This window comes from Notolabrus celidotus, chromosome 17 (assembly GCF_009762535.1).
Source record: "Notolabrus celidotus isolate fNotCel1 chromosome 17, fNotCel1.pri, whole genome shotgun sequence".
NCBI lineage: Eukaryota > Metazoa > Chordata > Actinopteri > Labriformes > Labridae > Notolabrus > Notolabrus celidotus.
Window position 1 is genome coordinate 1082956 of NC_048288.1, and position 12660 is coordinate 1095615.

A 12660-nucleotide genomic window follows, 5' to 3' on the forward strand; every position below is an offset into this window, starting at 1 on the left:
ACAGGACTATGCGTTTTAGCGAGCTTTCATATGTGAAGTCTAACGTACTGAGAAACTGAGATATTTAGTGAATTCTGATGTTAAATGATTGAATGTTGGCATGCAGAGTAAGAATAAAGAGAATCTCGGCCTACTTTTGTTAACCTTTTCAACAAAGTATAAACATTTTGAAGTGTTCAAGGAAGGATAGAAAGAACAAGGGAACAAGAAGAGCATCAATGCACAACAGCTGAGTCTGAAGACAGACCTAAATGATCCAGGGGCGTTGACACAGGTTGCTCCATTCTGGCACCCCTGAGCTGTTCCTGAATACACCTGACATTCATTCACATCTGTGGCACAGTTAGGACCCTGGACCACAAACACACACACACACACACACACACACACACACACACACACACACACACACACACACACACACACACACACACACACACACACACACACACACAAGAACACCACACCGAGGGAAGTAACACAGACATTAGCTTTACAGTCAGTGTTGAGAATATATTTCTCCTACTTCTTATCTTGGATTAATACAGATTAGGTAGACGTCTAAACCCGGGCTGGAGGATCAGTCTCTGCATCAGGAGAAAGTTATCGGCTGGGCGTTTGTTTTTACAGGCAGGACCGAAACAATCAAAGCCTTTCTTGGTGAAGCAACAAAGGATTGACTTTGAGGTGTCTAATGTGTATATGAAAAACATGCTTATTCACTGTAAACTCTGTGTAGGAAAGCCCTTTAAACGTCCTCAGAAAGTCAGAATATATAACAGTTGTATCATTGTGTTTCTGTGTTGTTACTGGCATATATCTTTGTATTCATTCACTGGGAAGGTCACTGTCCCTTTAACAGAGCAGAGGGTTAACAAGCAGCTCCAGTAAGTCTGGGTCTGTGAGGCTCTCAGTGTGTTCATGACTGGTGAGCTGCAGACTTCAGGGAAGATTTGTGTGTCATTGCCAGATGTAAGTACCTCAATTTAAGTATGTTGTGACAATTATTATGCCAACTTTGAAATGTGTTACAGTTTCTTTATTGTTGTGCTGTGAGCTGTTTTGTGGAGTCCTACAGATTTGATTACGTGTTTGATAACAGTATAGTTACGTGTGCAGTGTTTTTCTCTCATTGTGAGCTATCGTTGCTAATCTAATTCTTATTGTAGTTGTTGTAAATTGTTTATTGTATCTCCCACAGATACCACATTCATCTCTGAATAAATCACCTGAACTAGAAGCTCAGCCTCCGCGAGTCTTTTACAGGATTCACACCACCATAGTGTTCACCGCTCTATTCTGCGCAACTGTAGAGGCCCTAGACCTCTGTTACACTCTGATAAATCAGTCCAAATGAATGAATATGACAGCATTATAAGACACCTGCCACTGCACCCTAAAGTGCAGAATATTACTCACAAGATATCAGAGCAGACTATACATAAAACATTTAGTCTCTAAACACAGTTAGAATAAAGACAACACACAAGTGTTATACAAAGAATTCAGCTCAATATAATGTCTTTTTTTAAATTTTATTTTAGATGTCGTATGTGCTAATTCTCCTCCACAGAAAGATGTTCTTTGCTGCACTGCACTACACACAGACATGAAAACTTGCGTACTCTAGCTGAGACCTGGCGTGGGAATAAATGCCGATCTTTGCGTGGCAATGGTCGTACACCCTATGTTTTGGTGGTAGGCATATTTAACAAACGAGGGCCACTGAGAGCAGACTGTTAGTTTGTATTAGTTTGTAACGTAATGCCAAACACACACAATTTGATAAAAACACCACTGCATATCATACATATTACTCTGTGACACAAAACACTGTCATAGCACGCTCTCTAACAGCACATCTGTGCCTTCACACCACCTCTGACACTGCAACCAGCAGCTGTTAGTCTCTCTTTAGGCAGACACAATGCAGTCTGTTCAGATTTAAAACCAAGTGTGCCAGACACGGCCCTGGTGGTGAGGCTTTCAGCATTGTGTCTGCCCCCTGGTGGCTGGCTGCAGTATAGGTCAAAAAAATCCGTCAAACTTTAAAAAATAAATACACGTCATATGAATGTTTCTCACATCCGTATGCTGTGGTGATATGTAGTTAGTATTTGACTGTTTTGTGTTCAAGGCCTCTTTTTTTTTTAAAGTTTCTTTTTCGTTAGTTATTAGAGTTTAAAAAACAGGGTTTTACTTCCTGTTTCCTTTGATTCACAGCCGCCGTAGAGGGAAACTTCAGAGGACACACAGCGTCTTGTGATGCTACACTGTAGGGCGGAGCTTGTTACAGTGGCTTCACAGGCTCTGGCTGCACAATGGCGGCGCCCAGGAGCGGGATTCTTTGGCTTCAGAACCGTACAACGGGAAGAGGCGGAGCAACGCTGTCCATTTTTATTTACAGTCTATGTTTAAAACAGACAGCACTATCTGTGGCTGCCAGTCAGTTCATTTAATTCGCTCTTTCATTTCAGTTCAGTTCAATTAATAATTTTAAGTTAAAACATAAATAATTCAAAGTTAAAAGATTGTGCTGTTTAGTATATAAGTGAATACAAATGTGTAAATAAATGTGAACCATAAACTGTCTAAATAATGGACTTAGCATCCGTGATAATCAATACTCTATTAATTGTTGACATCCCTGATTGAAAAAGAACTTCTTGTGTCCCTGATTTCACCTGGAGGGGAGTCACACTATTCAAGGACTATAAATTCAACAAAGACAGTCTACCACACTACAGGAAAAAACATCTAGCCCAAAGATTCAGGGGGTGGGTCCACTGCTGCTGTTTTTTGGCAGGCAGCGCCTGTTTTCTATAATAATAATAATAATAATACCTAAGTTTTATATAGCGCTTTTCAAGAACTCAAAGACGCTTTACAAGAGAGACAATAAATAAATAAAATAAAATAAAGACGTATAAGACAAGCAGACGACAAGGGAAGAGGTGGAATAATTAATGTGGAATGGGGAATGCCTGTTTGAAAAGGTAAGTTTTTAACTGTTTCTTAAATGAATGAAGTGAGTCAGAAGCACGGATGTGTGGGGGGAGAGAGTTCCAGAGGGTGGGGGCGGCTATGGCAAAGGCCCGGTCCCCCAAGGTACAGTGCAAACTCAATGTTAGAGACATTGCTGAGACAATCTCAGCACTGAGTTAAAAACAGTTGAACTTATGGAACACCGCCGCGCTCATCAATGTCACTTCTTGATCACCGACCAATCAGAATCAAGAAGGGGCGGAACTTCTACAATCATCTTAGTCAACACAATGGCGGAGGTCTGTACGGAGGAGAAAAGATCTCTATCAATAGTTTTACAGTTTCTTGTTGAAACACTGTTGAATGAAAGCATGTATGAAGCATACAGAGTCTTTATAACAGACCTAAGGGGACGCGGAAGTGTCGCGGGACGACCTTTGTTACCTAGCAACATTAAACGCAGGTGGGAAGCACTCTGAAATTGAGGCTATGGGCACAAAAAATGGCGGCAGTGGACCCACCACCTAACAGAACTTTCAGACTGATATCTCTGGTGCTTGTCTCTGCCTCGCCTGCTGTGGCTGGTGGTTTTTGTAAACTGCTTTCCTCTGTAGGATAAAATAATCCAAAAACATTACACATTTAACAGCTTCTCCTGAAAACGTCAGCCTCATCCTCCTCACAGAGAATCCACCTCACAGCCACTGTGGATGTTTCTCAAGATGAACACAGCAGAGTAAGTAGCCTAATGCTAGCCTCTTTGTTAGCCAATATAGGCTAGAAAAGCTAACAGGTCAAATCATTTTCAGTATAAGGAACAGAAATGTGAAACAAGGACTGAAATCAAAGTGTTGAATTTGATTTCTCTGCATTTCAAAGAACCCAACACCTGTGTTCACCTGATCTGAACATGTAGCATGATAAGCTAACCACAGTAGTTCAGCGGTCCGGCTCAGAATTTGATGGTTGAATTTGTGTTTGGACTCGTCTGACATACTTTTAATGCAGCTTTGTTCATGATGTTATATTTGTGAGAATCAACATTTAGGTGCTTTATTTAAGTAAAATGAAGCAGCTAACTGGAGTAAATATGACATGCCACTCCCACACAGTTAGTATTACTTCATTCAGTAAATAAGCACCGATATAAGAAACAGAACAGAACTCACAGCCCAGTTGTTTGGACACACGCAGTGATATGAGTTCAGTAGATTCAGACATGTCCCTGCGTTCTGACAGGGGTTACTACTACAGGAAACCTTCTGGACCGTCTGGAACATATAAAAGAGGAGAGTTAGGAATACATTCTTCAGTTTATGCTGCTGCAAATGACAGTTTCTATTTAGCTTACCGATTCAAGGGAAGTCACTTTAGTCTCTAGTGATGACACCTGTGCAGGGTACAGTGAGACATATGTCACTATAAGTTATTTGGAAGTTTCTATACTCATATAAATGAATACAGAGTATTTTTGATTATTTGAATACTTTGATATCACCCTTTAAACTATTGAGGTGAAACACCATCTACCCACCCTGGTGTCCAGCTGGTTCAGTTTATTGGTGATGTCAGAGGGGACTCCTCCTCCGTGAGTCTTTATGTCCTCGATTTCTTCTTTGTTGGATTTGATCTGAAATCACATGGTTCATATTTAGACATCCAGGTAAATGAGTACACACAATAGTTACTAAATCAATTCTTCATATTTGTATTTGATTTATTTGCACACATGTAAGGTTGGATAAAATCTGGTTATAAAATATGAAAGGTGTGTCAGGAGAGGTCAACAGGCTCATACACAGGACCTCACATCTGAAGAAGAAACAACCGTCTCCACCTTCAGGAACTGAGCCGATAAAGAGGACTTACACCAGTCTGTAACGTCACACATGGACCACAGCTTCCTACTGAACAACATATATATACACTACCGTTCAAAAGTTTGTGGTCACTCAGACAATTTTGTGTTTTTCATGAAAACTCACACTTTTATTTATCAAATGAGTTACAAAATGAATAGAAAATATAGTCAAGACATTGAGAATGTTAGAAATAATGATTTTTAGTTGAAATAATAATTTTGTCCTTCAAACTTTGCTTTCATTAAAGAATGCTCCCTTTGCAGCAATTACAGCATTGCAGACCTTTGGCATTCTAGCTGTTTATTTGTTGAGGGAATCTGAAGAAATGTCACCCCACGCCTCCTGAAGCACCTCCCACAAGTTGGATTGGCTTGATGGACACTTCTTGCGTACCATATGGTCAAGCTGCTCCCACAACAGCTCAATGGGGTTGAGATCTGGTGACTGTGCTGTCCACTCCATTACAGACAGAATACCAGCTGCCTGCTTCTTCCCTAAATAGTTCTTGTATAATCTGGAAGTGTGCTTTGGGTCATTGTCCTGTTGTAGGAGGAAATTGGCTCCAATCAAGCGCTGTCCACAGGGTATGGCATGGTGTTGCAAAATTGAGTGATTGCCTTCATTATTCAAAATCCCTTTTATCTTGTACAAATCTCCCACTTTACCTGCACCAAAGCATCCCCAGACCATCACATGACCTCCACCATGCTTAACAGATGGTGTCAGGCACTCTTCCAGCATCTTTTCACTTGTTCTGTATCTCACTAATCTTCTTCTGTTTGATCCAAACACCTCAAACTTTGATTTGTCTGTCCATAACACTTTTTTCCAATCTTCCTCTCCAATGGCCTTTTCTTTGCCACTCTGCCTAGAAGGCCAGCATCCTGGAGTCTCCTCTTCACTGTAGACGTTGACACTGGCGTTTTGCGGGTACCATTTAATGAAGCTGCCAGTTCAGGACCTGTGAGGCGTCTATTTCTCAAACTAGAGACTCTACTGTACTTGTCTTCTTGTACTGTTGTGCACCGGGGCCTCCCACTTCTCTTTCTACTCTGGTTAGAGCCTGTTTGTGCTGTTCTCTGAAGGGAGTAGTACACATCGTTGTAGGAAATGTTCAGTTTCTTGGAAATTTCTCGCATGGAATATCCTTCATTTCTAAGAACAGGAATAGACTGTGGAGTTTCATATGAAAGTTCTCTTTTTCTGGTCATTCTGAGAGTATAATCGAACCCACAAATGTGATGCTCCAGATACTCAACTAGCTCAAAGACAGGCCAGTTTTACAGCTTCTCTAACCAGCAAAACCCTTTTCAGCTGTGCTAACGTAACTGCACAAGGGTTTTCAAGATGTTTCTAATCATCCATTAGCTTTCTAAAGCGATTAGCAAACACAATGTACCATTACAACACTGGAGTGATGGTTGCTGGAAATGAGCCTCTATACACCTATGTAGATATTCCATTAAAGACGTTTGCAGCTAGAATAGTCATTTACCGCATTAACAATGTATAGAGTGTATTTCTGATTCATTTAATGTTATCTTCATTGAAAAAAGCAGTGCTTTTCTTTCAAAAATAAGGACATTTCTAAGTGACCCCAAACTTTTGAACAGTAGTGTACATTCAGTGGTGGACAAAGTACACAGCTTCATTACTGAAGTCAAAGTCTAGATCCTCCAGGTCAAATATTACTCCAATACAAGTGAAAATTGCTCTGTCAGATTATTACTTGAGTTAAAGTTCTGAAGTACTTGTTTTAAAAATACTGAAGTATTCAAAGTACTTCTTAAAATATCTCTAAACGTTGTATTTTCACAAAGCATAAATGCAGTCAAGAATACATAGGAGTACATTCTGTTACATCATGTTTATTTATAAACCATTACTTGAAATCTCTAAAAACTATACCATGGAATAAAAACAGACACTAAGTTACTCCAAGCACAGACACCTTAGTTTGAAATGTTCATCTGGAGTTAAACAAACGTTACGTAGCTCAACACGCTCTCTCAGGTTGGACAGTGAATGTTTGTTTGTTTGGACAGAAACAGGGAGAACATTTCAAACAACATGTATCATTCTTCATTTCACAAACCTCTAACACGGGCTGAAGATATGACCATGAGTGCTCAGGTGGAGAATTATAGCCATCATTACCACCTCTACATGAACTGTCTGATCTGAGTGATGCTCTGTGTTTGATACACAGGTACGACTAAACCACTGAGACAAACAGAACTACACAAACACACTTTACTGTCTTAGGATCAGATTTCAGAAAAGAGAAGGACATTCATGAGCTGACTTCAAGATAAAGTAGAGAGTAACTAGAGCACTGATAGAAATGTAGAGGAGTCAAAAGTACAAGAAGTGTCTTCTGAATGTAGAGGAGTAAAAGTAATAAGTTCACCAAAAAATAATACTCAAGGAAAGTACAGATACTCAAAACATGTACTTAAGTACAGTACTCAAGTACATTTACTCTGTTACTGTCCACCACTGGATACATTATTTACTCTATCTGAGAGGATCTGTACTGAGCATGATGTAGCACATGTAGAACCATTATGTGTCGATCTGAGCATGTCTGCAGCACAGCTGTCATAATAATTGTAAAGCTCTTTTGTGACACATTTGATCTTCATCAATAACTCACAGCTCCGGCTGTTCAGATAAAACCATAATGTGAAGGTGGTAATGTGTTCATTACTCATGCAGCCCTTATCCAGACTGAACATTTAGAGTTGAACTTTGTAAAATGAACAATGCTCTGACAACAATAATAGCAGATCTGTTGGACTCGTCGTGGTCAAGGTTTGTCAAGGGCATGTTTTCAAATGCTTCCAAAAAACATTGACAGGTATTGGCCAGATGGTGACTCAGCATTTATCAACCCCAAGTCAGATCTTTAAAATCAATCAAACCAGAGTGGATATAATAAGTTGTTGGACGTAGATACACATCTCTGTTGTATCTGTTTGATTAGTTTAAAAACACAGTCACTATTGATTTTAAAAAGGCAGTGCTTTATAAAACATGTTCATAACATGTTCACCTGACTGAACGTATCAGGAAATGTCTGAGTTCATGTTGGGTTCATATTCACATCCTGAGGCATCCTGAGTCCACAGAGGTCAGGACCAGTGTTTTACTGATCATTCCTCAGACACCTTTTCACTAAATGTTGTCTCTTCCTCTCAGAGCAAAGATGAACCACCATCTGTACTACAGCTTGGTACATGTTTGGTCATTACATGCTTTGGCTCAAAGCAGCCCTGGTGGAGCGTTCAGACCTGAGGTGTTTATAATGTTTACTGTGACTAAGCTGGGACATCATCACATCATTTCTATCCACCAATGACTCCAGTATCTGTGTCCATTTCTTAATTTAAAGAGTTTGATGTAATGCTGTGAGGTTTGACACGTCCACTCTGAGTTAGCAGAGCCTGATCTTTGGTCCTCTCCAAACTGCTGAGTCTCAGCCTCACCTGTTAATCATTCATGGTCTCATATGAGCAGCAGCAGAGCTTCAGTTTGTATGAAGAGATGTTATAACAAGACAATAACCTACATGTAGAAAGTATGGAGCTCCGTTTGTAAAGTTGTGCACACTGAAAATAACAGTTCTCAATATTTAGCTCCAAAACATCATAAAAATGTAGAGTGAATTTTAAAAAGTCACTTTTTTTAATCACATTTAGAGGAATATTTGTGATCTTCTTCATATTTAATTTATTTGTGAAAAATATATTAAGTGAAAATCACTGTTTTATCCAAATGCTAAAAACAAATGTAAATTCTAAATGTTTAATCTATGTTGAATATAAATGTTTAATAAATATTAATGTTATATGTAAATAGAAATGTTAAATAGAAATGTTAAATAGAAATGTTAAATAGAAATGTTGATTATTAAATAGAAATGTTCCATGTTAAATAGAAATGTTAAATGTTGTTCTGCGTTACTAAATATTTAGCTCATATATGAAAATTCACTCTGCCTCCTAGTGTTAGTACCAAAATTAAAGCCCCATAGAGTGATCCAGATATCCTAACCATAGTCTGTCAGGACTGACTCCTACAGGTTATAGCCGGACTGACCACTGTAAATGTTTTAAAGGCAGTTTTGGAGTCCACAAAGAGATTTCACAACGCTCAGAGACAGAACTGACCCAGTCTATGGACGGACAAGATAAGATGCTATTACTAAGTCTGGATCACTTTATGAAGCTTTTATTTTGGTACTAGGACTAGGCGGCAGAGTGAATTTACATATCAGGATCACAGAGGAACATTAACATTTAGATTAAACATTTAACATTTATATTTATATTTAATATTTATATTTATATTTAACATTTATATTTGACATTTGACATTTAGATTTAACAATCAACATTTATATTTAACATTTATATTTACATCTAACATTTATATGTATATATGATATTTATATTTATATTTAATATTTATATTTAACATTTATATTTATATTTAATATTTATACTATATTTAATATTTATATTTATATTTAACATTTAAATTTAACATTTATATTTAATATTTATATTTAACATTTATATTTAACAATCAACATTTATATTTAACATTCAGATTTATATGTAACATTTATATTTAACATTTATATTCATATATAATATTTATATTTAACATTTAGATTAAACATTTAACATTTATATTTATATATAATATCTATATTTAACATTTAGATTAAACTTTTAACATTTATATTTATATATAATATTTATATTTAACATTTAGATTAAACTTTTAACATTCATATTTATATATAATATCTATATTTAACATTTAGATTAAACTTTTCACATTTATATTTATATATAATATCTATATTTAACATTTAGATTAAACTTTTAACATTTATATTTATATATAATATTTATATTTAACATTTAGATTCAACATTTAACATTTATATTTATATATAATATCTATATTTAACATTTAGATTAAACATTTAACATTTATATTTATATATAATATCTATATTTAACATTTAGATTAAACATTTAACATTTACATTTATATATAATATCTGTATTTAACATTTAGATTAAACATTTAACATTTATATTTATATATAATATCTATATTTAACATTTAGATTAAACATTTAACATTTATATTTATATATAATATCTATATTTAACATTTAGATTAAACATTTAACATTTATATTTATATATAATATCTGTATTTAACATTTAGATTAAACATTTATATTTATATATAATATCTGTATTTAACATTTAGATTAAACATTTAACATTTATAAGAATCATTTCTTTCTGGCTTGTTTAATATAATTTTATTTAGTGATTTGGTTTCTGTGCTGGAGGACAACCTCAACACTGTCTTAGAAAATGATCTCTGAGGAAGGAGGAGGAGCACAGCAGAGTGAGAGTTCAGCAGGTTGATCAGAGCGTCTTAGAGCTGAGGTAAGAAGGGATGCTGGTTGGATAACAAACTATGAGAGTCACCTGAGATATCCCCCAACATGACAGTCTGCTGGGGAGGAATCCTGGGACAGTAATAAAATGATATTCCAGCCGTTCAGTCGTGTTTGTTTACTCAAGAAGAAATATAAATATAAACAACAGAAACACAGTTTGTGTTTCATAGATGTTTTTACATTTAGTTCATTGACAGTTCAATGAGGGATACCTGAATGTTTGTGAGCAACATGTTGGACATAGCTGTGACATCATACATTTAGTTATTTCATTTAATGTTTATATCATTTATAGTCCAACCTTTTTTTCTAACCTTTTTTTGTGTAATGTAGTCTATACCTGATAACTTCATTTGATTATTGCTTTCAAAAACGACTTTTTAGTTTCTTTTTTGTTCTGTTTAATATCGAGCATTTTTATATCTTTGCACTGTTGCATATAAAATCAAAAATAAAGAAATGAATGTAGTTATTACTCATAGTTCAGTACATAAGTACTGTCTGCATTAAATGCCTGGTTTAGAACATGTCTTTTGTTTTAGTTTGTATTTATTTATTTTGTACTGTTATATATATATTTCTATTTTTAATTTCATTGTTATTCTTTTTTTCATTGTGCAAGAAATGTGCTTTACAAGAAAAGGGTGACCTATTTTAATTATTACTCCTTTGTTTGTGTGTTTTTTTTAATGCTTTCCATGCTGGTGCCTTGTTTACTTGTTATTCTGTCTCTTACTTGTTTTCAGCTTAGCTTGCTTTTCCTCTGAACTGTGAGGTCTAAAGACCCTGCAGGCCGTCCGCTTCTCTGATCTCATGTGAGCTCACACCTGGCCGAGTTGATCTTTGATTTCAGTGCAGATAAAAAGTGTTTCATGTCATTGTTCTGACTCTTACCTGACTCAGAAGTTGTGTGAGGTCTTCATCGTTCACTTTAATCCGGCCTGATGCTGAACTCTTGAAGCGGATCTCTTTACTGTCACCTGTTGTGAAAACAAGGTGTCCGTTGTCTGACAGCATCCGGGGCCTACGGGGTCACATCACAGTTCCATCAACAGACTTTCTGCTATAATTGTTAGAGAGTCATTGAACTCTATAGTCACAGTATATTCATATGATAAATAAAGAGAACCCCACTCACTGGTCATTGCTAATGTCCCTGTTCTGCCTCTCTGGCGCGTCCTTGGGCTCTCCTTGCAGCCCCACCAAGAAGAAAAAGAGGACAAAGAGCGGCCGTGGGAGCCGCAGTGTCCCAGCCATAGAAACGAGATGTGTTGTCTGGACACTCTTCACACCTTTACTTGTGAGGGGTCTGAGGTGCTGCTACACTCTAATGCTCACAGGGAAGACTTTGACCTGAGAGCAGCACAATAAAGTTCATCATTTTACCAGAGCTGCTTAACTTTATTATTTGGTGAGAATGTCCCTCACATGACAGATGTAGATCAGTAATCTGCTTATATGAACGTGTGTGTAGGTGTAGGTGTGTGTGTGTGGGTGTGTGTGTGTGTGGGAGTGTGTGTGTGTGTGGGTGTGTGTGTGTGTGCGTGTGTGTGTGTGTCCATACCAGAAGTGTGTCAACATTTGTGGAGATGAACTTCCTCCTGAACATTTTCTCTGAGGATTTCACTTCAGCTATTTCTTTACTGTTCTTTAAAATCATAATATCATATTCAAGTGATGACATGTAAACACTGACTGAAGAAATACATTTTAATGTTGAAGTCGTTTCTGTTAAAGATGATTGTAGTGAGTGTTCTTTTTTTAGATTTTTAGGACCCGAGAATCTTTCTTTCTTTCGTTCTTCTTTCTTCTTTCTTTCTTTCTTTCTTAATTTCTTTCTTCTTTCTTTCTTTCTTCTTTCTTTCTTTCTTTCTTTCTTTCTTTCATTCTTTCTTTCTTTCTTCTTTCTTTCGTCTTTCTTTCTTCTTTCTTTATTCTTTCTTTATCCTTTCTTTATTCTTTCTTTCTTCTTTCTTTCTTCTTTCTTTATTCTTTCTTTATCCTTTCTTTATTCTTTCTTTATCCTTTCTTTATTCTTTCTTCTTTCTTTCTTTATTCTTTCTTTATTCTTTCTTTCTTCTTTCTTTCTTCTTTCTTTTTTCTTCTCTTTCTTTCTTTCTTTCTTTCCTTCTTTTTTTCTTTCTACTTTCTTTCTTTCTTTCTTTCTTCTTTCCTTCTTTCCTTCTTTCTTTCTTTTTCTTTCTTTCCTTCTTTCTTTCTTCTTTCTTTCTCCTTTCTTTCTTTCTTTCTTCTTTCTTCTTTCTCTTCTTTCTTTCTTCTTCTTTCTTCTTTCTTTTCTTTCTTCTTCTTTCTTCTTCT

General features: G+C 36.3%; 1 protein-coding gene across 1 annotated transcript in view; it reads right to left on the reverse strand.

The window, feature by feature from the left end:
• Nucleotides 1-12011, reverse strand: part of cubn (cubilin (intrinsic factor-cobalamin receptor)) — a 108718-nt gene extending 96707 nt beyond the window's left edge. The window contains exons 1-5 of the mRNA XM_034706933.1: nucleotides 11906-12011; nucleotides 11480-11694; nucleotides 11236-11365; nucleotides 4520-4615; nucleotides 4155-4256 (exon numbers count right to left, since the gene is read on the reverse strand). Of these exons, the coding sequence (XP_034562824.1) occupies nucleotides 4155-4256; nucleotides 4520-4615; nucleotides 11236-11365; nucleotides 11480-11598 (447 nt within the window). The 5' untranslated portion in view covers nucleotides 11599-11694; nucleotides 11906-12011. The remainder of the gene's footprint in view (nucleotides 1-4154; nucleotides 4257-4519; nucleotides 4616-11235; nucleotides 11366-11479; nucleotides 11695-11905) is intronic.
• Between the last annotated feature and the right edge of the window lie 649 nt (nucleotides 12012-12660).